Here is a 26,991-nt window from a genome sequence, read left to right on the forward strand (position 1 = left end):
AATATATAAAAAAATCAGTTGTTTTAATGCTTCATTCATAAAATCAGTCTCACTCCCTTAGAACATAAAACAAATAACAAAACTGTCAAGATCCTTTATGATAACAATTACTGGGCAGTGAAAATTTTGTCTATAGGGATTGTGTAGAACTGGGGATCATAACTGCAGATATGAGAATGAAAGAAACATTTTTAATAGGGAAATGTATGTTGCTAGGAACTAGTGAATATTAATTTCAAGATTCATTAAAAATGTTGACATGAACAATACAGAATTGATCATTTTCTGTTTGATTCTCAGGCATGCCTAGAAGGTCACTGTTTTTATGCACTGACTGATTTACATACAGCTTTCCAATTGCATCTTGCAGCGCTGTGTATCCATGGGAAACAAGGTCAAGTCCAAAGGGCATGACAGAGTAATAGACAATCTGAAAATACAGAAATGGAATTTAAAAACATTATAAGCAGTAGACTGCAGTAAGAAAAAAAAAAAAATCAGGTATTTGATTTTCAGCTTCTAAAATAGCAGAAAAAAATAAAGTTATAATAGGTAGCAGTTTGAAATTGAGCTATCCCTATTAGTCAGAGAACAGAGTTTTATAAAGAGTTTTAAAATACACTAGTCCACAAATTAGAGTTCTACTAACACATGATAGAACACATATATGTCTTAAGAATAACCAAAGGTCCGTACAGAGCAGAGTCCTGTCTCTAGCAGTGGCTCAGGGCAGACTCCTGAAGGAGAATATGAGACTACAGCAATCAGGAAAAGGTATTTTGCCACATGTCCAGCAGCTTCCCAAAAGTTGCACCTCAAGGGCTTCCGAAACCAGACATGATGCTTCAGTATTTAAGGGACCTCAACAGACTGGACATCCATAAATCCATGGGTCCAGATGGGATGCATCCACGGGTGCTGAGGGAGCTGGCTGAAGTCATTGCTAGACCGCTCTCCATCATTTTTGCCAAGTCTTGGGAAACGGGAGAGGTGCCCGAGGATCGGAGGAAAGCCAATGTCACTCCAGTCTTCAAAAAGGGCAAGAAGGAGGACCCGGGTAATTATAGACCGCTCAGTCTCACCTCTGTCCCTGGGAAAGTAATGGAACAGCTTATCCTTGGTGCCATCTCAAGGCATATCAGGGATAAGAGGGTCATTAGCGGCAGTCAGCATGGCTTTACCAAGGGTAAGTCATGCTTGACCAACCTCATAGCCTTTTATGAGAATGTAACAAGGTGGATGGATGATGGCAGAGCGGTGGATGTGGTCTACCTTGACTTCAGTAAAGCCTTTGACACAGTCCCTCACAGCATCCTCACAGCTAAATTGAGGAGGTGTGGTCTAGACAATAGAGTAGTGAGGTGGGTTGCAAACTGGCTTAAAGAGAGAAGCCAGAGAGTGGTGGTCAATGGTGCGGAGGCCAGTTGGAGGCCAGTATCTAGTGGAGTGCCTCAGGGGTCAGTACTGGGGCCAATATTATTCAATATATTCATTAACGATTTGGACGAGGGAATTGAGTGTACTATCAGCAAGTTTGCTCATGACACTAAGCTGGGAGGAGTGGCTGACACGCCAGAAGGCTGTGCTGCCATCCAGCGGGACCTGGACAGGCTGGAGAGTTGGGCGGGGGATAACCTGATGGAATTTAACAAGGGAAAGTGTAGAGTCCTGCATCTGGGCAGGAACAACCCCAGGTTCCAGTATAGGTTGGGGAATGACCTATTAGAGAGCAGTGTAGGGGAAAGGGACCTGGGGGTCCTGGTGGACAACGGGATGACCATGAGCCAGCACTGTGCCCTTGTGGCCAGGAAGGCTAATGGCATCCTTGGGTGTATTACAAGGGGGGTGGTCAGTAGATCGAGAGAGGTCCTCCTTCCCCTCTACTCCTCCCTGGTGAGACCCCATCTGGAATATTGTGTCCAGTTCTGGGCCTCTCAGTTCAAGAAGGACAGGGAACTGCTGGAGAGGGTCCAGCGTAGGGCAACAAAGATGATTAAGGGAGTGGAGCACCTCCCTTATGAAGAAAGGCTGAGGGAGCTGGGGCTCTTTAGTTTGGAGAAGAGGAGACTAAGGGGTGACCTTATTAATGTTTATAAATATATAAAGGGTGAGTGCCACGAGGATGGAGTCAGGCTCTTCTCAGTGGCAAACAATGATAGGACAAGGGGCAATGGGATCAAGCTGGAACACAAGAGGTTCCACTTAAATTTGAGAAGAAACTTCTTCTCAGTGAGGGTAACAGAGCACTGGAACAGGCTGCCCAGGGAGGTTGTGGAGTCTCCTTCCCTGGAGACATTCAAAGCCCGCCTGGACACATTCCTGTGCGACCTCACCTAGGCGTTCCTGCTCCAGCAGGGGGATTGGACTAGATGATCTTTTGAGGTCCCTTCCAATCCCAAACATACTGTGATACTGTGATACTGTGATACTGTGACTTTTTTTCCCTCCAAGAAGCTGCTTTGCTTCCAGTTGCCTTCTGGAATCTGTGTAACTTTAATGATGCACAGCATCCTGCAGCAAGGCATGCCACAGCTAAGCTGCACACACTTCAATAATCTCCTTTTCTCTATCTTGAGCCTGCCTCGTATTTTTTTTTACTGGAAAAGAACATGAAAAATCAATGTTCATCCATTCTCTCTGTGCCATTCATGGCCTCAGCTATCTTGCTTTTTCTAGTGCAAAAAATTCTGCCTTGCTTAGCTGTTCTTCAAAAAGGATATTGTTCCATAATTTTGACCATCCTTGTCTCCCTTCTTGCAGTGGGAAAACCAGAACTGCATTGTATTCAAGATGCAAGGATATAATGAATTTATACAGTAACATGACGTTCTCTTTAATCCCTAATACTTTCTAGAATTTAATTCACTTTCTCAACCAGTACTGAGCTGTCAGTGGACATTTTCAGAGAACTAGCCATCACTACCCAAAGGTTTTTTTTCCTACGTGGTAATCACCTCAAACCGAACCAGTTTTTATATAAAGTTAAAATATTTTTTTCCGTCATGCATAATTTTCAGTTATTTACATTGAATTTCATGCCACAGTTTGTTACCTAGTCATTAGATTAATCTGCAGTTCCCACTGTTGTCTGTTATCTTCACTATCCTGAATATTCTGGCATCATCAAAAGCATCTGCCAGTTTTCCAGATAATTTATGTTGAACATCACAGGCCCCAGAAGAGATTTTTCTGTGCAACTCTACTGCCTACTTCCCCTCATGTGAGCACTAGCTGTTTATTCCCACATTCAGTTTCCCAATTCTCAACTACTATATGCAAGAGCTTTCTCTCACATGCATTTTGTCAAGCATGTATTTTGATAACTGGAGATTCTTTCATTAATGCAGGATATCATCTCTATAAATTTAAAATAGAAGGCATAGCAATTATATATTTTAAAAAATGAAAATCTTAGTAGCATGTCACCAAAGCAGAGTGCCTCAAAAAATTAATCTTACCTGCACACATATAATTTATGAACATATATTATTAAAATCAACACAATATTTTTAGAGGATGACATTAATTTAAAACTTTATCAAATTTGGTTTTGTTATTTGGAAGTTTTCAGAGAAGAACTTTTCCATCAGAAACACATTTATCAGTATTCACTCAATGTTCACTATTTGCTAGCTTAACCTATCGACTGAATTAAGTTCACTTATGAATAGCTGCCATCTGGAAAAATATTTGAAAAAAGTTTAAATGTTTCATTCAACATTTTCTGTTTCAAAATTAAGTTTCTTTTATAGCTGAAAGTGATTTTCTATTTTGAAATATTAATTTCTACAGACTTCAAAACATGCTACATAAACAATGGAAATCAGAACCAGGACCTTAAGAGTGAACCAAATGAAATGCTTTGATTGCCCAATCTTTTCTTTTCTGATCACTGTTGGCAAATTATTGAGATTGAGTTTTTTTGTCCTGATTTGAAATGGGCAAAAAGGACCTCAGACTCTCCCATCTTCTTTCTTCTTTCTAGCCACTTCTACTCCAAGAAAAAATATCTCATGTGACCATAATTTCAGTGGTGGTTCCCTCTTAATGGTAAAGTTGCAGTATATCAGGTAATCATTTTTTTCCTCTATCAGGGCAATATGTTCCAGTTCGCACTAGAAGAAAATCCACTCATTCTGTGAAATTGAGCTTAATCTCTAAAAATCATTGTGTCTATAAACTCTCCAGATCTGTAATTCACTATGACATCCTTTTTAATCAATCAATTTGCTGTTTTTCAGTGGATGATTATTTTTATGGCATGGTGTACTTTTGATAAACCAAGTCAAACCACAAAAAATTATGCATTAATTGCAATGAAATTAAACAACATTTTTGGGTCTTCTGAAAAGATCTATATCCAGTAAGGCACAGAACTTTGTCAGGATTATGTCCCAATACTTCTACAAAACATCTATATTCACAAATTCTTTAATTTCTGCCTTTCCCTATATCATTAATAAGTAATCATAATATTCTTTAGCTGATGTAGAAATTCAAGTGGTGTGAAAATTATACTGTTTTGCTGAAGGCTTTACTTGAGATATTAATTTCATTATGCTTCAAGTAATCCAAGCAATTATCAAAAGGGTCAAAATGTTGTTTCCAATAATACTAGTTTACTTAATGTGCTAGCTTAACATGACATACAAATGTACAGATACTTCAAATTTCTAGTACTTGTTATGCTGTCAACTGACATGCTTTAAATCATTGTCATCTGATTTCTTTACACACATTTAATTTATTGCAGTATCTTTTACATACTGCCATATAAATTTAAATACTACTCATAAACTGTATTATGTTCCTAAGTCTAACGGTATATATATCGCATATCAGGCAATTTAAAAAAAAAAAGTGCAGAGATATATCAATAAAATACCTCATGCTGACTAGGACATCTCCATCCCGAAAGATAAAAAGGAGGATATTTTCTTGTGTTACATCATGGAAGTTAGCATTTTTTTCATTTGCAAAGAATAAGTCTGGCTTCCAAAGACATTTAAACATTGTCGGGTCCACTGTCAGTGTATCTGAACCTCTCCAATCATTGGGCAGTTTGAGTCTGGGGTCATTCCACTTCTGTCTTAGAAAGATGTTGACTCTATAATCCTGATGGGAAGAACACATGAACACTAGATAAGCCAAAAATGTAGCCAGAAACCACAGAGAAATTCAACCATTATATCAAACTGAAGAGAAAAGCAATTTATGCCCTGATTTTTTAATCACAAAGAGAGTAATCACAGTGGCAAGTGTTAAGTTCACTACAAATCGGTAGGTGATGTCTCACTCATGTTTTGAATATGGTAACTTTTTATTTTAAAGGGCCAAATTCTTCCCCCAGGATCATTTTTCTGTCTCCTTGACGGTAGTCCTCTGTTCCCTAAGCACAGAGAAAAGCACACAGCAGGACAGAGGCAGGCCAGAGCTTGACTACACCAAATTGCTGCAGGCAGCAGGCACGACATCGCTTCTATCAGGATATCCCATGAGTGAAAATTGCAGCTTATTCTCCATTTGGTTAAGTGGCAAACAGATGGCAAAATACCACACTATAAAATCAGAAAACAGACCAGGTAACAATACAGTTTACACTAGACACCCAGAATACAGCCTCAGACCTGTAACAGTGATTCGGACTATTTTGGTAACTGAGGAAAACTGATGCCAGCTCGCAACACTGAGGTAGCATGGATGAAAGCAGAAACAGAGCCGGTCTCAAAGAGACAGAATCAAACTTCTCACGGAGGAAACTTCCCTCTGAATTCAGCAGGACTCTTGCTCAAGGATGGACAGTAGTAGAGCCATGCTCAATGAGAGCCTAATTTTGCCTTCAGGAATTGGAGTAGCATGTGTCTCAGGGCAAAACGATACCCGCATGTGTTCCGTCCTTAGTGAAAGCTGTGTGCAACCAAAGGAAAAATCTGACCGAGTATGTCAGTTAAGATTTTTCAGTCTTACCTCTAAGTCTTTTTGCTTTTTACATTTACATTTTACCCAGTGCTTCTATTTTATGTGTATGTAAAATAGGCATATTGCATATAGAAAAAAATAATAAAGGTATTGTTGAAATAAAGTAAAAGCCAAAATAAAACAGCAACACAAAAAAACCCAAAACAAACGAAAATTCTACATGTAAGTTAAAGTCTATCTCCAGTCTTCCTAGTTGACTTCTATGGTGTGATTCTTTTTTTTTTTTTTCATAATTGTCTGTTAGGTACAAAGCATCCTGAGATAAGGGCAGTGTCTTACAATTTTACATCAGTGAAAACACGGCTACTGCTTTACAATTATAGCAAAATGCTAGAAATCTGTGAGTGAAGGTTCTCAACATATTTTTGGTTTGTTAATGTATTCTGCATAGCAAACTAATTTTATAAAGTTGTTTACTTTACACTTCAATGCCCTCTCATACATTTTTCTGTTACTAGTATGTGAGTTCTCTTCTGTTGCACTTCCTATAATGTATACATTGAAGTCCAAAGCAAGTGCCATACTGAGACAGTCATGCTAACTTCAGGAGGAAGGAGTTCACTTGGCTAAGACCTCATGCAGAATAATTTACCCTGTTGATTTAACCTGTTAGTTGGAACACAGTGCCCACTTTCTTATGTTCAGTCCACCAGTCAGATCAGCCCAGGTATTTCTTTATTAAAATATACTCTGTAATATTTTTCCTTTAAGGAAAATGAAAGCAGCAAAATGAAGTAGAAAGAACTGAGGCAACATTTATTAATGCACACTTCTGAGAGATATGTTACTTGCTGGCAGTCTGCTTTTGAAAAACTATATGTAGTCTGACTCTTATTTATACAAAGACCTATATTATCTTGTCAAAGTAAATAAGAAGTATAAAACAATAGTTGATATGAAGTGACTTTGTACTGGAAGGCTGTCATAGAGAAGCTTCAGAACAGGATGGAATTCAGGTCATTATCTCGGAAAGCATATTTTCGATTATATGTATATAATTGAAAATTTACTTTCTTCTTGCTGAAGTTCCCATTCCATATGCACTTCTTGGCTCAAATAAAACAATTACATTAAACCATATGGGATAAATACTGCATACCATTCATGCTCACAAGTATTACACTATTAATTGCACCAAAATTAATTTCCCCATAAACTAGTGCATTACCCTAGTTTTAATAAAATAAAATGCCTTCTGAAAGCCATAGGCAAATGATAAACATTGTCTAACACTTGCCTCCAGCTTACGCATTCAGGAGGAGATGTTTATGTCACTGAAAAGCAGAATGCACTGGCAAAATAAGAACTGGAAATAAGATCAGGTAGATGCTATGTTATTTCCTTCTTTGCTCTATCACAAATGAACTTAAGTATACCTAACAACACAATGTTGTAATATTTTAAGAAGAACTTGATCCTGTTCCTATTTAAGGCAATGGAAGAAAAATCACATTAACCTAAGATAGGTAAGGTCAAACTCACCTAAATGGCTAGAAACTTTTGACAGGGTATATTTGGAGAGGAAAGCCACCAACATACTTGAGGCAATACAGAAAATGTAGAAGAATGCAAAGAGATGTCAGGATATAAAACTGTGGCTAGTCAGACAATGATGTCCAGAAGGGCTTCTTTTTAGAAGAATATGAACTATTACAGCATCTGACAGCAGTATACACTATGATCTGGTACAAGTCTATTTCGAAAGAAGCCTGCAACCGGTCCTCTTAAACCTGGGCATTTAATTTTAAGATTCAGTATGTGTACTACAATTAGGTTCAATAGGGGCTAAAGAAGTGGTCTGCATGAAGCACGTGGTCTTCCTCCTATAAATTTTACAAACATTCTTTGAATATTGCAGAATGATTGGCATTTCATAATAAAGGAGAGTCAAATAGCAATTAAAAAGCCTGAAACTAGGGGCAGTGGTGGAAGAGACATTCATCAGCATTAGAGCTAGGAGGACTTGGTAGATAAAAAGAATCACAGAAGTATTCCACAGGGAATTGTTTTCCCATGAAACTCAAACAGGAGGCAAGTTGTTTTCAGGGAGGTTGAAAGGGGAGGCATTCTAGGAAATATTTCGAATGCAACCTACTAAACAGTGGGCATGCAGCCAGAAAAACTCCTCAGGCCAGAAAACAGGCATAGCCAATACATCTCTTCCTGCAAACTGGAGCACATAGAAGAATCATGACAGGCGTTTTCTACATGAACTGCACTCACAGAAAGAAAAGAAGCATAATAACACTGTCTCTTAATAAAGCAAAGAATTGAATTTTTAATATTAAAATAAGGAAACATTTTTATTTATATAATTAAAAATTAAAAAGACCTTTCTACAGTGTTTTAAAGTAAGGGAGAAGAAGGAAGTAGTGTTTTGCCATTTGAGTCAGCGAAGAAAGGTTACACTGCAAGTACAAACCTTGAATAGAAGATTCAAATCAGGCACCCTGCACATTTATTTGTCGAGGCTTCTACTACCACCTCACTTCCAAACACCTAGCACCCATGGTTATTCTTCCCCACCCTTCCATCAACCGAAAGAAGGAACTGTCCTTTTGGCATGGCTAAAACAAAGTGCTTTACCCCCACATAGATTTTGCAAAAACTGCAGCAGGAAGAGTTTCTCAAGTGATACATGGAAGAATAGATCAACTGTTTCTTTTGTCATTGCTTCCTGTGATACATTAAGGCAACCAAGTAGTAATCCAAAATTCACCTAAACATGCTTAGCTGGACATAGATTGGCTGGACATAGAAATCTAAATAAATGCATAATTCAAAGTAAGGATGGTGTTAGTGAAATTCAGAAACATGGAAGAGAGCATGACTTATCTTACAGAAAATCTTAGTAAATTTGTGAGTGACCACATCAGGAATTCACAGACATACATTCCTGGAGGGAGCATATTTAATTTTGAGGCAGGGAAGCACATCCCCTGCATTCATGTTTTGTTACTATTTGGATCTGGGTGAATTGTAAAAAAGCCTCTGCAAAAGCCACTTTTTAAAGTATGCAATAAATTTCAGAAACTTGAAAGGGCCATCTGGCCTAATATACCTGCCACCTTAGACACTAATCTCACTCCCACTCTCCTGCTCCTCCTCTCTGTCCCTCTTTAAACTTCACCCTCCTTTTTGTTTCCAGGAAATAAATTTCAAGGTATCTTTGGCATACTTACATTCTTTGTTTTACTATCATTTCCCACTAATGCTATTAGTTGACTTACTATCATTTGCAATCAAATGCAAATCTTTATTCACCCCTAGTTAAAGAAACAGAAGTTTCTGGCCAAGCTGTTCAAAAGCTGTTTTGGCCATCACATGCTTGACTTTGAGCGGCTCTGCAGTCAAACTGAGATGTCACTAGGGTATCGTATAAGTGGGTTCTGAATTTGAAGTGGGTACTTACTTCCACCAACAACTAAAGGTGTTTTATTACTTATTAGCCATATTATGCTTTATTGCTTCTGTGCCGTCACGGCATTAAAAAGAGCAGTCTGATTTTGAGAACTGCCTCAATGCTTTGGATGCAGCAGATCACCCAAGCTATTTCTAAATGAGATGCTCAGGGAGCACCTCAGAACTCCCACACTGAGTGCACGCTCTGGCTGTGGCATTCTTCCATTATTTACTCTTCAGATCTACATAAAACAGAGAACCTCTATGCCTCAGCCTTATGTATGTTATGTTCTTTCTATTTCACATACAGCCCTAGCTTCTTCTTCAGTCATACACCAAGCAACGTAAATATTAACTCCCAGAAATATTACTTAATTCATACTACCAAATGTGTTCTTCCATTGAACTTAATAACTTAAGGAAATAAGTGCATTTCTTGCATTTCAGAAACCGTGGATTTCATTTCATGCACCTCAAATTCTAAAGGCTATGACAATGTGTAGACAAATATAGAGTGAAAGAGATTAATAGGTTTATGACATAAAGCACAGTCAATTACTAAACCTTTTAACTCAATTCTCAGTGTCTACAATCATAAAAATTATTTCTATGTTATAGTTCATAATTCTCAGCCTGAAATTTAAATTTAATTTAATAAGAAAATCTCCATGTGTACTATGTTAATTTAATTTCAGTCTTACCATAGTTGTCTCTTGAATTGACCCAAAGCTGTTAATGAAGATGTTAACTGCAACATCAACTGGAATTCCTTAAAAAAAAAAAAAAAAAAGAAGATAACTAGTGAACTGCACAATCCAGTAAAGGTACCTTACCCTTCTTTTAAAGCTCCTTAATACTGGTATCACAATATGAAATGGCTTTTTATAGGGTCATACCATTTTATCTTTTCAAGCTAGTATATACACAGTTTTCAAAAGCTGTGGTTTGATCTATTTCCATTGAAAGTCAATAGAAGTCACAAAAATTCTTTTCAATCTAGTGATAAGAAAACAGAAAAAAAATTCCTTAGTCTAGAGTGCTAAGTTTAAAGTATTCCACAGATCATAAATTTGAATAATTTTCAAATTCCATGATTTTCTGTTATCAAAGCATGCATTATCCAGTATTACCTTTGCACACAGTGAAATGGATAGAGGCAATTCACATTTCTAGTGGCAGACACTTTTAACTGTCAAGGTTATAAGGATGATCTATCAACCCAAATTACCTGTTTATGATTTATGATGACATATTTATTTATATTCTAAGAGGACACTTCTATGTGCAAGTCAAGTACATAACTGTAAAATATGAATACAGGCAGACAAAGCTTGTTTCATGCAGCTTTCACAGCTACCCTGTTTCGGTGCAAGAGAGCTGGAAAGCTGCTCCTTTTTACAATGGTTACAAATGTGCCAAGAAAAATGTCTAGAAGCCAGCAGCTCGGAAGATATTAACACGGACTGGATTTTTTTCCTCTTTTCCACAGCCAGGATTCCTGTAGTTGAAGAGGGATGGTGTGACAGCTGCTACATCTGCCCTCTGTCACCCTGTGGGAACTGATTGGCAGTCATTTAATCTGGTGTTAACAGAGAGTTATCACGAAGCAGGGAGAAGTGGCCTGGTGGTTGTGAAAACTAATTTTGGTCCACTAGTTTTATTTAGCACCTCTATGTTGAGACTGTCAGTATGTACACTAGATGCATGCATCTGATCTCATTTACACTGTTATAAGTACTTAATTCAGTGGAATTCTTTCTATTTTCAGCAATAAAGACATATAAGAATATGTGCAGACTATTTTGACTAATTCAGCAAATACAAAGTAATGTATGCCTCGTCTAATAGTTTGCTTGTCTGCATACAATACTTTAGTGTACATTTCATACATAAATTCAAACTCAGAAAGTTCTCTTCGGTCACCAGAAAATCACTAAAATACGATTTCACTTTCTTCCATGAAACCAGTTTCTTTTGTTTGGTGTTTTTCTTTTTCTTCTTTTTTTTGTTTTTTAATTTTTAAATCAGACCAGTTATGTGTGGTGCTTCTGGTTATGCAATCATATAATACTCTGGTTAGTTCCCAATGCACGTGTCAGAGCACCTACCACATCACTAGTAGCGAAGAGTGTACTATCTCTTCCAGATTTGAATAGGAACTGCCATCCAAGAAAATCAGCCATGTGTGAGGAATGTTATAACATGGGCAAACCACTTGTCAGAAAATGTTCTTTTTCTTCCACCTCCCTGTGAGTTAACATTGCTTGTCCTCCCTTTTCTTTCCATCTTGATTCTTAACAGACTGACAGTAGGGTTACCAAAAATACAAAGAAATCTGCAATGTGCTTTGTGATTACAGAAATCTGCAACATGCTTTGTGATTACAAGCTGATCATGCAGAAGAACAGGTAGAGCAGGGGCTGGACATTTATTCTTCATGACATGGCTCAGTGCTGAAAACATATAAATACGATTCTACAGAAAATAAGAAAGAAGCAAGACACTTGCCGAGAACAGAGGTTTTAATATATTTATAAAACTTAGTTAAACAGAACATCTGAAAATGGTCTCTGCAAAAATACAGTAAAGATTATAGATGTCCAAATTTCTCATACTATTGATATGCATGTTAAAATATCTTACTGTACATATAATTAAATGCAAGCTGCAGGTTCTGCAAAGTAATAAAATTGTCTATGTCTTTTTCCAGCAGGGTAATAATCTAGTTCCTGAAAAGCATGACTTACAGCTGTATAAATTATTATTTTTGGAGAATATGTATTCCAATCTTTTCTGCATATCTAAGAAAATCACATTTGCCTACATGGAAGACTTCTACAACATTTGCCTACTAAGCAGTTGTTTTGAAGTCAGAAAATGTGTTTAAATTAATCACCTATTTGAAATCCCAAAGTGTGCAAGCTGTATTATTAACATATCTTTAAAGGATTGAATAACTGTATTCACAATTCAGGTTGTGAATATTATCTCTATATAGATTTTTCTATGTGTGAAAACAGCAAAAGTTAAATTCCAAAGATTAAAAAGAAGGTTGAAATATCTGACAAACCTTTGAAATTAGGTCTTATCCTGGGATCATAACTGAGCAATAGTCTATTCAAGATATTGCTGGTAGAATTGGCAGGTACTCTTGCAAGGTCTTCAGCTGATTGCTGGCTGTAAAAAAAAAACATAACATGCATTAGTTACTATTAAGACAGAAACAACTGTGTGCTTAAACTTAAGTAATTTTAAAGTCATGCCATAAATGCCTTTTCATGAGCAACACATGTTCCATATTTTCACATTCCACACTGTACAGTCTTCCTTTCCTTGTGATGTTTCAGTATTTTTCAAGAAACTATAACAAATATGAAAGCTCTCCTATATACTCTTAACTGTAAACGTGGAAGGAAATAAACAACAATTCCTTAATCTCTCCCTTCTAATATAAATATCCAGAGAGACGTGATTTCTTCATGAGTAGAAAGCAGCCACCTGAACTATTTTTAGCAACTGTCAGATTAGAATGTAACTGACCTGACAGGCACTTCGCAGGTGCCAAACCACGCCGAAGCTTTTGGCAGCCCCAGCTCTCGCCTGCCTGCGCCAGCTCCTCCACAGAGAGCTGGAGCCCTCGCGTCGTGTTGTCGTCAAGTGCTAACAAAAGCTTCATTATAGGAAATGAGGCCTTGGTCTCTCCTCTGGTTTTGTAGGGGGGATTTAAACATCTCCATTTACCTGGCTGTTATTGTGTTCGGTGTTAAATTAAAAACCATCACTAAAATTAAAAAGAACCTGTGACAAGTAAATGTAGCTACAAGGGTAACATCAAACTGAGTGTAATAAAAAGCAATAAGGGAGCATCAGTCCCTGCCCCACGTACTTTAAGCACCCAGCAGGCTGATAATGTCATGTAAATGAATTTATGTGTTGTCTGTGGAACCTGGCCAGTGATGTTTTCCAATTTTGAATCCTGTCTTGTAATTACTTTTCCATCCATTTTATGATGACTACTTTGCTGACTTTCTGTCATTATTATTTAGTAACCAAGATGCCATGTAAAGACTGAGGCATAAGTCATATACATCAACACTATTACCTCCAGCAAACAAATGCATTAATATATTTTTTAAAATGAACCAGTTTATTTCCTAAATGTTTTCTATAATGAGTATCAGTTGCTGTTGTTTCCTTTACCCTACTTAATTTCTTTTTTTCATTAATCCATAAGTCTGTTGGCTGACATTGATCTGGGAATGAGTATTCTTTATAACAGCTAGGTTCATTGCTAGTATTCTTCTCATCCTTCAGTCTCCTTCATGTCCTCCGGGACTTCTGCATTATTCAAAAATTTATTGAAGAAAATATTAACTCTCTAGAAGGTTTTTAGATAGTTAAAGGAAAAGAAAAAAAAAAAGTTGTTTGAATGTATCAGATCTCCTGATTTTAAGATGCCAAATTATAGTAGCTCGGGTTCAGCAACTTCCTTATTGACTACTGGGAAATTAACTAACTAGTTAAATAATAACTGTCGCCATTGCATGATATCACTGTTTGATTGAAAACTGGGGATGAGCAGAACCCAGCTCTTGCAGAGCTTTTATGAATAACGCCACCTTTAAAATCAACTGTTTTAACTCAAACCACAAGGAAACAAATCATGCAATTGAATAAGATCTGCTGACTAGGTAGTACTTGCTATGCCTCCACAATGAGATTTAATCTCCTTGATTAACACTTAATAGCTAAGATAGATAAACAGATCTCTGAAGGAGATTCCTATTATCAAAAAACACGTCAACCATTTATGTAAACATAACGGCACTTTATTCTGTCACAGTCTCCTTGACACCCTTTGAGCATTTTATCCTTCAGAAACAAAATAATCAGAATTCTGTTTTCCCTGTTGTATTCAGGACATTTCTGAAACCTAAAGCTGCATACCTGTTTAACTAGTTGCTTGTATTTGCTTGATGTTATACATAAGGGAGAAAAACATGTCTAAACTCAGCTACGACAGCAAATAACCACTCAAACTTCCCTGAAATTTCAAACTACTCACCAGTCACTAGCAGGATTAGCATGAATTCTGAAGGTTGCCCAAAGATGTAGCTACCAAAAAGTGTGTATCCATGAGTATAGTTTGAACTATAACATACAGGACAAGAAAAAATTGTGGAGCAGCATTAAATGGCTGCAGTATATAATTCCCCACCCATCTCTTGGAAACACGCTGAAACCTGTGTGACACTTAACAACCACATAGTTGAACTACTTTTTCTATCAGAACTTATCCCAAGATAAAAGGTCCACTAATAAAATGTAGAATTTTTCACTTTTAGTATCATATGTTAACTTCCACTAGTATGTCCTTATTCTGTATACAATAAACATCTGCTAACCTACTATTAGAAAGATTAAAGAGTAATAGGTGTTCTAACCCTCTCAAATAATTGATAAACTCACCTTCAAACAATTCTCCTGGGATTGTGTTTATAGCTTTTATATTTGACTTGATCTGGACCATTATGCAAAGAAACAAATTTTTTTCTGTAATTTTGAGATTTGTGTTGTTTTCAGTCATGACTTTTACCAATGAACACTTTGCTACAGAAGTATCATACACCAACTTTGTATGCTTTTTTGCAGTTAACACTAATTTGACAATAGTAAAACTTAAATTTAAATGTTAAGATTATTTTCTATTCTGTAGCAGGAACAAGAACTGTTAAAAAGGTAGGCAACACAGTACTATATCATATACAAGAAGGTTCATGGCATTACTTCCTTGAAGGTCGCACTTCTTAACATTTAAAACATCTACATCAGATGCCTAGAGAAATTATATTTACGAAAGCAGGGTCTCCTTAGCGCAACCAATAGGGTTCCTTTCTAAATCATATATCCCCAGTATTAATGAAATGTCAAAACAAAACAAAAAAACTAATGAACAAACTTCAGTCCTATCTAAAAAAAAATATTAAAAAATCTGATATGGATTATACAAAAAAGTTCATTAAATAGTGATGATAGTAATTTGAACCACATGGAATAACGTGGACACATAAATTAAATATAGATGCTTGTCAAATGCAATGAGGAAAAGAAGTCAGAGAAATGAAATAAGTGAGCATCGAACAGCAAAAGACAGCCAAATACAGCTGACAGGTTTATTTATCTCTTCAAGTAAGAGGAATAAGGCTGTAGTTCCATGAGATCAGAGTTGCACTGCAGAAGTATGTTAACATACATGTCTATACATGTCTGTTCAGGCTGTTTGCTCAGAAGTCATCCATTAATTAGGCAAAGGAGATTCATTGCACTGGGAAGACAGTGATGGGATGAATGACAGATGGCAGCACTGCCTTCCGGTAAAGAACATCATAATTACATCTTCTGTAAGTTATTGGGTAGTGTCTTGAACTTATACGAGTGTAATGTGCACACATTTATCCTCATTCATACAAAACCCAAGCGATATACAAAAGCAGTGGCTGTTTTGAGTTGGGAGAAGAACAGAGGCTCAGTAATTGGTATTTTTAAAGGTGAATTTGAATGCAATGGTTGGAATAGCTACTAGAAGAAAAACCCTCTGCTGCATATCAGTTATATTTTCACTGTGGTCCTTTACAACATGCTGTCATTGAACTACCATCACTGAACAGCACCCGTGACTAAACAGCATCAGGACTGTGTTTCCTTCAGGCAGCCTTGTTGATCAAAATTGTTAAATTCCACCTGCAAATCAATAAGTCACATATGTAGCTTTTGGTGAGTTAAGAAGTTATGCTACTTTCAGAGTGACAGATGAGCAGAATGAATTAAGGAAACAGTGAATGGGATGGGTTAGGCACTTGGAGAAGCAGGTTGTGACTATTCATGCTGCTAACATATCTACCTAAAGCCACTACCATTTCTGCTTAATCAGCCATTACGGAATGAATTAATGGCAGGTAAATGTGTACACTACATAAAAAGAAAAGAATTTGAGCTGAGATCTCCCTCCTGTCAGTTTCCTAAAGGCTGTCTGATTTCTGTCTAATAATACTCAAACCAATTGAGAAGTTACTTACCACTTTTTCTTATTCAACCTACAATTTTCACATTTGTGAAAAGCTGATAACTAGCCTAAGATTACCCTTAGATTTCCACCAGTTGCAGCATGCATTGCAATTTTAATATGTTTATTTCAACTTGCATTGAATGTATGTGGAACTGCTGGAAAACATTAAGAAATGGAAATGCAGTGGCACTCCTCACAGTAATTGATGAGTTCTAAGCAAGACATGGTGAATACCAAGGGATAAGGCAACAGAAGTCTCACAGTTGCTATACATGGAATTTAAAAGCAAGTAATAGTAAAACTAGAAATTGCCTTAAAAAGAATTTTGCCTAAGTAACAATTCTGGGGGGGGGGGGGAAAAAAAGTTTTTGTTTTTGTTTTTCCTTGAGAGGGGAAAATATAAAATAATAATAAAAATCCCCAAGAGTATTCTCAAAAGTGTTCTCACTTATACAAACAATGTACTCAAAAGCCAGAAAAAAACCATGCAACAAAGTATGGTTAGTCTTTCAGCATAACATCTCTGTGTGATATGACTGGCCTCTCTGGTCTTTGGGAGGTTACTTCTGATATTGATAACTAAAAGAAAGACTTTAAATACTGCATTTCACAGGGTATGCAGTAAGGTCTTCTTCTCCTCTTCCACTACATCTCTACACATTTTATCATTGCCTTTGAAGAATGATTAACATTTTCAATTGATGGCAACAGATCATTATTTTCATAATTTAGTAATCAAAATCTAGAAGTTCAGATAAGCAGATATGCGTGGCAAAAGGCAGCATATATTACACTTAGTTTGAAATTTATATAGCTTCCTTACATTTGTGTTAAGCAAATGTGTCAGAAGACATCATATCTCTGCTGGTTATCATGACATTTAGTCTCTCAGAGCTGACTGAAGTTACAAGGAGCCCTTATCACATGCGGTGCTACAGGAGGATGACTGGAGAAAAAAATATATACAATATTCGACACAATGGGGTAGAACCTTTGCTGTTGTATTAATTCACCTACTGCCCTGGTTCCTACTCTTAAGACCTCATTGTGCTGAAGAAGCTTTAATTTTAGAAGACAACATGAATATATTTTATACTTAGGGCATGACAATTTAAAAAGAACCAAGAAAAGCAGGTCACGGGGACATCTTTGCATGGGATCTTACAATGCACTGCAGCCCAGGCACCCAGGCAGTATGCTTAGTCTGTTGATGGTGTTTGCTTATAGTGCATAGCTTGCATAACATACCATTAAGCTTTGCCTTCACACAGTTCTAGATTACTGTCTGACAGGTATAAAAATACACATTTCAACTCACACTGTTCAGTTATCTCCAGCAAAATTTCCTATATAACGCTGAAACAACAGATTTTAGTACAGTTTATCTAATCTATGTGATGAAAACTGACAACCTAGCCATGTAACATGGCAGCGCATATCTGAGAATGTTAAGAATAAGTTTCAGGAAGTGCTGTATCTGTCATCTCACCATATATTGTAAGTACTATTTCCCTGATATAAACTATCAGTGCTCTGATTTGCAGGCATTTTATTTTCTGAGTGCAATAACTCAAAGCATAAAAACAGGTTAATACAAATCAACAAAATACTATAGAATTCTTCTGAGTGATCTCCAGCTAAACACCTACATTAGATATGTAACTTCAGTACCTAAATTTGGAGGTAATGCAATGTGGTGAACAAAGATAAAGGTTCCTTCATAGCAGAATTTGAAACAGAAACCCATATTGAGCACCCTGAATTGCAAACTCTGAATTGTGGGGGTGAAATAACTCACAATTTTCATCTCCTACTGTAGGCAGACCAAAGAGCAGAGTCTCCTAATGTGGGAAAGTAAGCAAGTAACCTTTCTGAAGCTGTGTGGTGTGAATAGCTCAGTTAGCATCACTACTTCAGTCTTCGTCTATCAGAAACCCACAAAGTCCAGCTGTGGTTTCACATTCAACATCGCCAGGGTCAGACACCTTAAGGAGTGTTTATGTGGTCATCTGAAGTGCCTTCTTATTATTCTCTAAACTTGAGAAAAGCAAGCTGATTCATCTGCCCGCTGTAGAGACGACAGCTCCCAAACCAGCAGAACCAGGTTAGGATGGTACTTCATTCAGCCTGACTAGTACTGCTCACAGCAAGCTGACTGTACTTCCTTTTCTTAAAATGAGCTTGTTTGCTCCAAGCTTAGGCATCTCTGCATCCAACAGAAGTCACCCCCCAAGTGACCCTTGTGCATAACAGGTGTCCTGCTGTGTTCTGCGATCGCATGCAGACACAAAAAATGATCAGCATCCAGAAGTTTAAGCAGAACTACAGGCATTTAAAAAAAAATATATCCACATCAGTTCCATGTCTCAGTCTTTTTTCCAAATGCTGAGATAATACATGGATCTTGGTAAAATGTAACTACCTTGTATGGTGGTATAAGTGGAGGTACATTCTGTGTAACATGTCTTTCAAAGACCCATTTGGGGGAGCTGAGAACAGAATTTAGTCCTGTGGTTTTCCTTGCACTTAGGTTTAGGGGATATGATTTAATGGGCAGATCCAAGTATTTTCTCAGTCCGGAGCCTATATATAAAATACAAAGTCTGTAACTTTACCAGATGATTGTAGTGTCTCATCACTACAGCGTTTAGAATAAACACTGCTCACTGAGAGGACGAATTACTGAATGAGAACCAGCCTACTACGCCTAATTACTGTTTTACAAGAGAACTTGGGTTTTGCTTACATAGCTTTATCTTTTACTCCCCAGCAAGTTTATCCACTGTGAAAACAAATTCCCAAACCTCCTGGAATGTGGCCCTGTCTGTCCAGTATCATGGTTTTCCATGAGAGTTACACGCTACAGAATAATTAAACCATTGACAAACTGCTGTAACTATAAGGTAAAAGAATTTTTATAGGAACCAGACCTGGGCTCTGCAATGCACTTATCTTCAGAATGACTGTGAGATGTTAACTGTTTCCACAACCAGATTCAGGCTTTTCTTTCAACTTCATTACATCTTCTCCCACAAACTGTATCAACCCTCCCATCATGACTATAAATAAAAATTTTCACAAACAATCAACAGTGTCTCCTACAAGACGGGAATGAAGACAGAAGTGATTCCATTTGTTCACCATTTCCATTTTGGAGATGATCACGTACTACAGATATAGAGGCTACGTATATCCGAACACTTGACATAATTAAAAAAATCCTTGTCCATGGGAAGATGAAGAGGATCCAAGATACAAGATACACTTTGAACTTCTACTTCAGTCTTTACGGCAAGAGTGTGTCAGAAACTGACAGTTAACCAAGAGACATTTTAGGACAGGCTTTCATAAAACTCTCTGTTTTATACACATCAAAGGCTTTTTTCCCCTAGTTCCACTGTCTTTTGTTGTTATTTTTTAAAGGAAGCTGTTTATTGAACCTTGGTATCTGTGACCTTTCTAAGCTTCTGCCCTGGCAGATGGCACAAGCCATGTTTTCTGGAGGGCTTAGAGGGCCATTTCACAGTTTCTGAAGTGGCTGATATGCTTTACTGAATACACGCCAAAATATGATTTGCATTCCTGCTTTGTGGGTAAAGAGTCTCTACAGATATCCTACAGCTTTTAGTTAATCTTCTACATGGACATAAGCCTCCACATGGAAAAAATGCATAAAGGTGAGGAGGGATGCTATTTTAAAAGCACAGTCCTGATTTCCAGACAAAAGAATGGGATTGAGGTCATACTCTCAGCACTGCTGTAGCATTAGAGATGCTGTGGGATCTTCAGAAGTGAACACTGTGCAAGTGAACAGCAGAGTCATAATAGAACTATAATTAACAGGGACAGTTGTAATTATGAGCACAGTCAGAACTGATTTTGTTAGCTGCTGTTTGACACTCTTACATCCCTATGCCTTCTACAACACAGTCATAACCAAACTTCCCTTTCGTTTTAATTTCATTTGTTGAGAGATCTTACAAGTAGTTTTGAGGAGAGATGTTCTGGGTTACTAAGGATTGTGGGGATAACAGCAGTAGCTCAAACATCATAAAATAACTGAAGTATTTATTATGATTTAAGAAAAGGAAAAACATTTCTCAGCAGTGCTCTGAGAAAAAGTCACAGTTAAGCATCCAACATGTTTATCATAAACAGGTATTATGAGAAACTATGATGAAATGAATAAGAACTAAGTAATAGAGGTAATACAGTTGATGGGTAGTCTACCACCAAGAAAGAGATCAAGTGACTAATTCCATCTGTAGCTATATTGAAATCATCTGTATTCAATATAGTGAATTTCAAAATAAGCTAAGAGGTGGACCTGTTTGGGTTTTTAAAATATTTTCCAGGGATACAAAAGGCAAGAGCTTTGTTACTCTAAAGCTGTAGATTTTATGGCGCTATACATCTGTGGCAGCTGGCTTCTCAGATTTATGCTGCAATACTCCCTATTATAGGATTTTAGGCCCAAGATATAAATTTCTTTGTTAATCAACAAACATTCAGGAATCAGACTAAAGTATAATTACTCTATGTTTCATTTGGAAAGCCTGAGGTAAGAATGAAAATTATCTAAATGTAAGATGTGAAATCTTACATCTGTTCTGAGCAATCATTAAATTAAAATAAGAACCAAGTGTTTAAGCATCGCCTTCATGAAACTACTTGATAAAAAACCTGGGAAAATCAGTTTCAGAAATAAAAGACAATAAGATGGCCAAGCAAGCCACTGTCACATAATGCACTGAGAATTACAGTGTTATGAATAATCACAAGTAAGAGGTTTTGCTCTAAGATACAAAATAGAATTCTCCTAATTGAAGGAAGCAAATATCTGTTTGTGAGACAATAACAAACTTTTCATGGTGTTTCTAATCAGATTGTTTTCAGTTTATTCTATTAGTAGTTAATTTGATGCCAGAGGGGCACATTTGGTGAAAGGCTTGTATTCTGGAGAGCCATAAAAGGAAAAGCTCAAGTATGCACAGTTTTCAGTTTTCATACAAACAAATTCATGCTGAAGTCCCAAACCAGTCTTATAACCATCCATTTCTTAACATCAAACTAAGGAACTCAAGCAAAAACATCAGATCAAGCCTAAATCTTTCCTGGAAAATTATTTGCATACATTTGAATTTGATTATAAAGTTTGCAAAGAGAAGACTATTCCTTATGTAATTAATAGAGATAAAGTTTAGCTTTTCACATGCTGTAAGGAAACAAGGGACAATAATTTGTTACAATTAAGCTTTGAATTTTATTGTACTAGTAGCCAATGTAAAACAAAGATAGATTAAGACTACAACTTGTAAATTTGTATTATTCAATTTTATAAATGATGCAAAATCCAGTTTACTTTCTTTAAATAAGATACACTGCATTCTTCTAAACTATTTCTTTGGTGCTTTACTAGTAAATTTTTCATTCAACCACTTCCTTTGAGACTATTTTTGGTCAATCCTTATCATGTTACTTAATTCCCACTCCACTGTGTGTTTTGTTTGTTTCTGAGGAAAGATTTCTTACTTTTTTTTTCCCCACAGGAAAAAAACTACTCAGCATAGGCAGCCTTTTTTATAATGCAAAGTGTCATGAGGTAATGAAGTTTTGTGAAAGATTATAAAAAACATGTTGATGACTAAAAGTTTGCCCCCAGTAGACTGAGTGAAGAAAGCATTAGATAATTTTTTGCAAGACAGAATTGACTTTCATTGCTCATTCATATGTGAGGTCTTCTAGATGCCAGCCACAAAACCAGCAGTTCTGCAACCACGCCATTACAGGTGGTTGTCTCTCAGGCCATGAATTTCAGCCAAGTAAGATACAGACAACTTGTTCATTATTCAGAAAATCCAGTAGGACTAATTGATATGGCAATTAATTCTAGCTAGCAACACTGGACATGTGATACATCAGATAAACACTGAATTCTGCTAGTGACTGGAGCGTGAAAGTATTGCTTCACAAATTATAGCATTTATTCAACGCTTTTCAAGTCTTTTGGTGACAAATGACATAATATGTAATGGTTGTAAAGTCACTGTTATCGCAAAGAAGAGAGTACCATGAAATACTGTACTTAAGAGACAAAAAAAAAAAAAAAAACCAAAACCAAAAGCTACCCACTTAATCAAGATAAAATGACATCAAAGTTTTGAATTCTAATTAAAACCAAGTCAAGAAGAGGGGGGAAATCCTGGCTGCTTCCATGAGACCATGGAAGATCTGGATTCAGTTCCCAGCTGTGTAACTCTGTTTCTGAGGACTTCAGTGCTTACACCCGTCCTGGGAACTATGACATTTCTCTCCTTGCTACAAATCCTCACTGTAGCTCAGATCAAAGGCTCCAGACAGAGCTCAACTGAGCTGTTCAAAGGGGATAAAATGGGTAGGGGTCACTTCAGATGTATCATGATCACTTTTGAGACTCATATCCTAATGTATTCAAATGCAAAGATATATCTCATTTTTCAGGTTTGATATAAAAAAAAAAAAAGAATGAAAACATCATATGTAGAAGGCTTTCTAAAGATTTTGGGTTGCAAACAAACATCACCTAAAAAGAGTGGGAACTTTAAAAAGTATATTTCAAACATTGCTTCTGTCTGGTTAATTTATTTCTTTTTATTATATTTGGAAAAAGTCTATTAATGTTAAATAGCCAGTCTCAGTCTTCTTTTATGATCTAAGAATAAATGTGTTTTAAATTTGCCTAAACAATTCTATTATTTCAGGCACAGTGCTTTTCTGTGCTTATTGACAACTTATTGTACTCCATCGATCTTGTCCTCAGATATTTACAGCATAACAATAAAAAGATAAGCAAGGCTGGCCAAGAAAACGACAAAAGAGGCCCTCAAAAATAAAACTTTTGTATTGTCCTATGGATCACAACCTAAAACGTGGTAGGCATTAGAAAGAGGCAGTATTTTTAACACCAAGTAATCACAGGTGCCCAGAACAGGTTTTCTAATCATCTGGGCAAACACAGATTTTAATTTCTGTACTTTTACAGAGAGATTATTCCATAAGGGCATGCCTTATAGCAACAGTCAATCCACCTCCATGTTGTAGCACTGTAAATTACTGAAGGTGCTGAAGGCATTAGTTCTATCCAACACACAGTGAGAATGTGTGAAGGACAAGCTTTTTCTTACAGAACTAAGCTAACCAGAAACTGAATTTCAGTACAACGGGTTTGCATCCTCCTTGCTTTTCTCAGTATACCTTCAGCACAATGCTAGACAGCATAGCACTATGCGGCTACATTACTTTGTCCCCATAAATAGGCTGGAATCCCCTGCAAAGAAAGAAATTATTTACTATGGGTTAGATTTTTCCTTCCATTACAACAGAAGACCTGCTGCAGAAGAAACACACTGATTGACAGAACTTAATTATGATGCTGGTCAAACCCTCTTCCTCTTATTCCCACCCAGAGCCCCATTCTTTCAGCAGAAAGCATCACCGTCTACTTCAATTGCCACATAATTTCAACACATAAAAATATGGTAGGATCACCGTCATATAAAAGCATAAAAGAAATAAGGAACATACGATGGACACAGATACTGCTTCTTTTTCCCCTTTCCTTTCTTTGAAGACTTCTCTTTGGAATAGACTTCTTCAACCCATAAGGAAAACGATAAGAAAAAGAAAACCACTAGTAAGAACTTCATCTTGAAGATAAAGCTTCAGAGAAATCTTCAACCTATGGCAAAAGAAAAGAGTTTTATTTTAGTAGGGCTAGATATGGCAAATGGGAACACATACCTACAAAAAGTAAACAAATATTTTGGTTTTTTGTTTTTTGTTGGTTGTTTTTTTTTTTAATTTGATCTTAATTGCCTTGTGAGAGAAAGTCTGTAGAGGTGTACCTCTCATACGGAACCAACTTAGGCAGTTTTCTGAGAGACAAGTAGCTTCCCAGAGTTAAAAGACTGACAGTGAGGAACAGATTTAAAAGCAAGTTTGCTCCAGTGTGTTTAAGAAATGAACACCATGTCCTTCAAAGGTTGCCTGACTCAAAATTCTCAGAAACTTGAAAACAGAATTCCTCACCAAACATGTCATGGATCAACTGCATTAAGTATGGTCAAATGTGACCAGTCACTCAGCAGGGCAGAGAACTGCAAGCCTCCTGTGACCTTGCACAGATAAAATAGCAATCATTTCAACACTAGTTAACACAAAAGGTTGCAAATTTAATTTTATCTACAGAATTTAAAAACAAATGGCAATTTTGCACAAAGTATTCTCGCTGCAGTCAACACTGAAAAGGCCTCACAAAGAGGACTAAACACAACCTGCAATACTGTCCTTTATTACATTGTGTTCAGTTTAATGTTTTAACTTCTCATTCAGTTTAACATTTTAACTTCTCATGGGCAAGAGCATGCACCCCGAAGACCAGGGGCTGAGCCTGTGTTTCAGCCAGAGACAGCCCCACCTGCCCCTGGCTGCAGCTGCACGACACCCCAGGCACTTCCCATTTGTTTCCCATCCCGCAGATACTTCCCAGGTGGTGTCCTGAGGCCAGCGGAAACCTCGCGAACGCCTCAGCACCGGCTGCATTTTCCGCTTTTATTTATTTATTTTAAATGATTGTTAAGGGGCAGTGGTTGCCTCCCTCTCCCTCCAGCCCCCAACCTCCGGGAGGCACCGGGAAGCTTCAGCCCACCCCGGGAGCTGCAGCCCCCGCAAAGCCCTCTCCCGGTGACGGTCGCGGATCTGTCCCCGCCGGCCCCTACCCCTCTCCCGGCCTCCTCGCCTCCCCGGCCCGGCCCGAGGCCTCCCGCCGGCCCCAGCACCGGCGAGAGAGCGGCCTCCGTGCTGCTGAGCGCTGCCAGCGCGCCGGGGGCAGAGCGGGCGGAGGGAAGCAGCGGAGCCCCCCGCACGCCCCGCTTCCCCCTCGAGGCAACACCCTGAGCCCCGCCGGCGCCCGCCCCGGACCCACCGCCGCGGCCCGGCCCCGCCGCCACCGGCGCTGGCCGAGGTGCTGACGGGGCCTGGGCAGCTGCTGCTCGGCGGGGACGCGGTTCTCGGGCCGGACCCTCGCTCCTCCGTGTCCCCCGCCCCACCGGGGCTGCCCGGCGCAGCCCCGTCACCGCCACGGCCTCACCGCCGCTGCCCAGCGCTCACCGCCAGACGCTCCGCCGCGGCGCCCTGCCCCGCTCCCGCCACGATTAGAGCCGGTGACGACCGGGGAACGGGCGGCGGAGCATGTCGCGGTCCGGTCGGAGCGAAAGCGCGGTTCCCCCGGCGGCGGAGCGAGCCCTTACCTCCGACGGTGCCCTCCGCGGCCAAGTGAGCATGTGCGGTAGCCGCGGCGCGGTGCCCGCCCAGTGAGCATGTCCCGGCCGCTCGCCCGCACATGGGCACTGGGCGAGCGGCGTCGCCGGCGGCGGGAGCGCTGGGGAGGGGTGGCCCGGATATCTCCGCCCCAACCCCCCGGCCCTCCCGCCGCTGGAGACGGGCCACCGACGGGAATGGAAATGTCATACATAAAATTCTTTTCGGAGCTTCTTGTATATCAGACTTGCAGAAATACAGGTATGTGCTGGACTTCTTGCTTGCGTTAGCTATGTGGCCTAAATTTTGGAAATGGACAGACGTCGTTATACAGCCAAGTGGTCTTTGGTTACGAAATGCTAATCCTCCCATTATATTTCAAAGGCATTATCTCCCATATGTCTCTCATTCTTTTTAGTGACCGACTCACTGGAAATTATGACTGTTCCCAAGTCGTCTTTGTCTTACAGCCTTATTTCTTACCACTCCTAGTATGCACAGCCAGAGCTTCAGTCTGCCATGTGGTGAAAGAGCAGCATCACCTGAAGAATACTTTTTGTTCTTCAGAATGGATCCAGTGATTAAGTGTGATACATCAATGGACAATTTCTGCAATGTCCTGTAATCCTCATCATACTTCCTTTGTGAAGCTCTGTTGGGATTTGGGCTACACCACAGTGGCAGATTAAAAAAAAAAAAAAAAAGTCACCTCTTTGGCAAATGACAAGTACATGTGCACATAGCCTAGTGCATGTGACATGACAGGCAGCAAGCAGTTGCATACATCCCCTAATACTCATGTGTTGTGTACCCTCAGCTCCACCCTCTGAGCAATGTTCCTGTCCTAACTGAATTAAAGATACACTCTGATAATAATTCCATACCCTTCAGAAAATGCTGCCATACAGTATATATACAGTGCCATATACATACATGCATACATACACACATGGATGCAAAAATCTATTTCCGAAGGTCAGTTTAAGGCCACAGGTCTCTCAAGACACAGTTTTCCAGCTGAAACACAGGAACTTGCAAATTAAACAAAGTGAAGTTGTTTCCTGAAACAGAAAGCAAAGCCCAGAAGTCTTCCTATAACACAGTCTCCATGAAGAGAAAAAAGGGTTTATTTTTTAAAAACACTTCTGAACTTTATCTCAGGAATAGAAACCGGGATGCTGCAATTGTTCTAGGAGGACTGGCATAAATCTGTTTGGGAGCAGCTACACACCGAATGCCGTTTCTAC

The 26,991-nt window shown here is 38.4% G+C and overlaps 1 protein-coding gene across 3 annotated transcripts in view; it reads right to left on the reverse strand.

Moving 5' to 3' along the window:
* The window catches only part of GLRB (glycine receptor beta), a 49,772-nt gene extending 23,912 nt beyond the window's left edge, over positions 1 to 25,860 (reverse strand). For 2 of the 3 annotated variants that reach the window (XM_071807762.1, XM_071807761.1), the window contains exons 1-6: positions 25,595 to 25,728; positions 24,011 to 24,164; positions 12,452 to 12,558; positions 10,083 to 10,150; positions 4,886 to 5,115; positions 348 to 430 (exon numbers count right to left, since the gene is read on the reverse strand). In XM_071807762.1, coding sequence (XP_071663863.1) covers positions 348 to 430; positions 4,886 to 5,115; positions 10,083 to 10,150; positions 12,452 to 12,558; positions 24,011 to 24,132 — 610 coding nt within the window. In that variant the 5' untranslated portion in view covers positions 24,133 to 24,164; positions 25,595 to 25,728. The other variant, XM_065836844.2, reaches the window with a different exon arrangement.
* Between the last annotated feature and the right edge of the window lie 1,131 nt (positions 25,861 to 26,991).

This window comes from Patagioenas fasciata, chromosome 4 (genome assembly GCF_037038585.1).
Source record: "Patagioenas fasciata isolate bPatFas1 chromosome 4, bPatFas1.hap1, whole genome shotgun sequence".
Classification (NCBI taxonomy): domain Eukaryota; kingdom Metazoa; phylum Chordata; class Aves; order Columbiformes; family Columbidae; genus Patagioenas; species Patagioenas fasciata.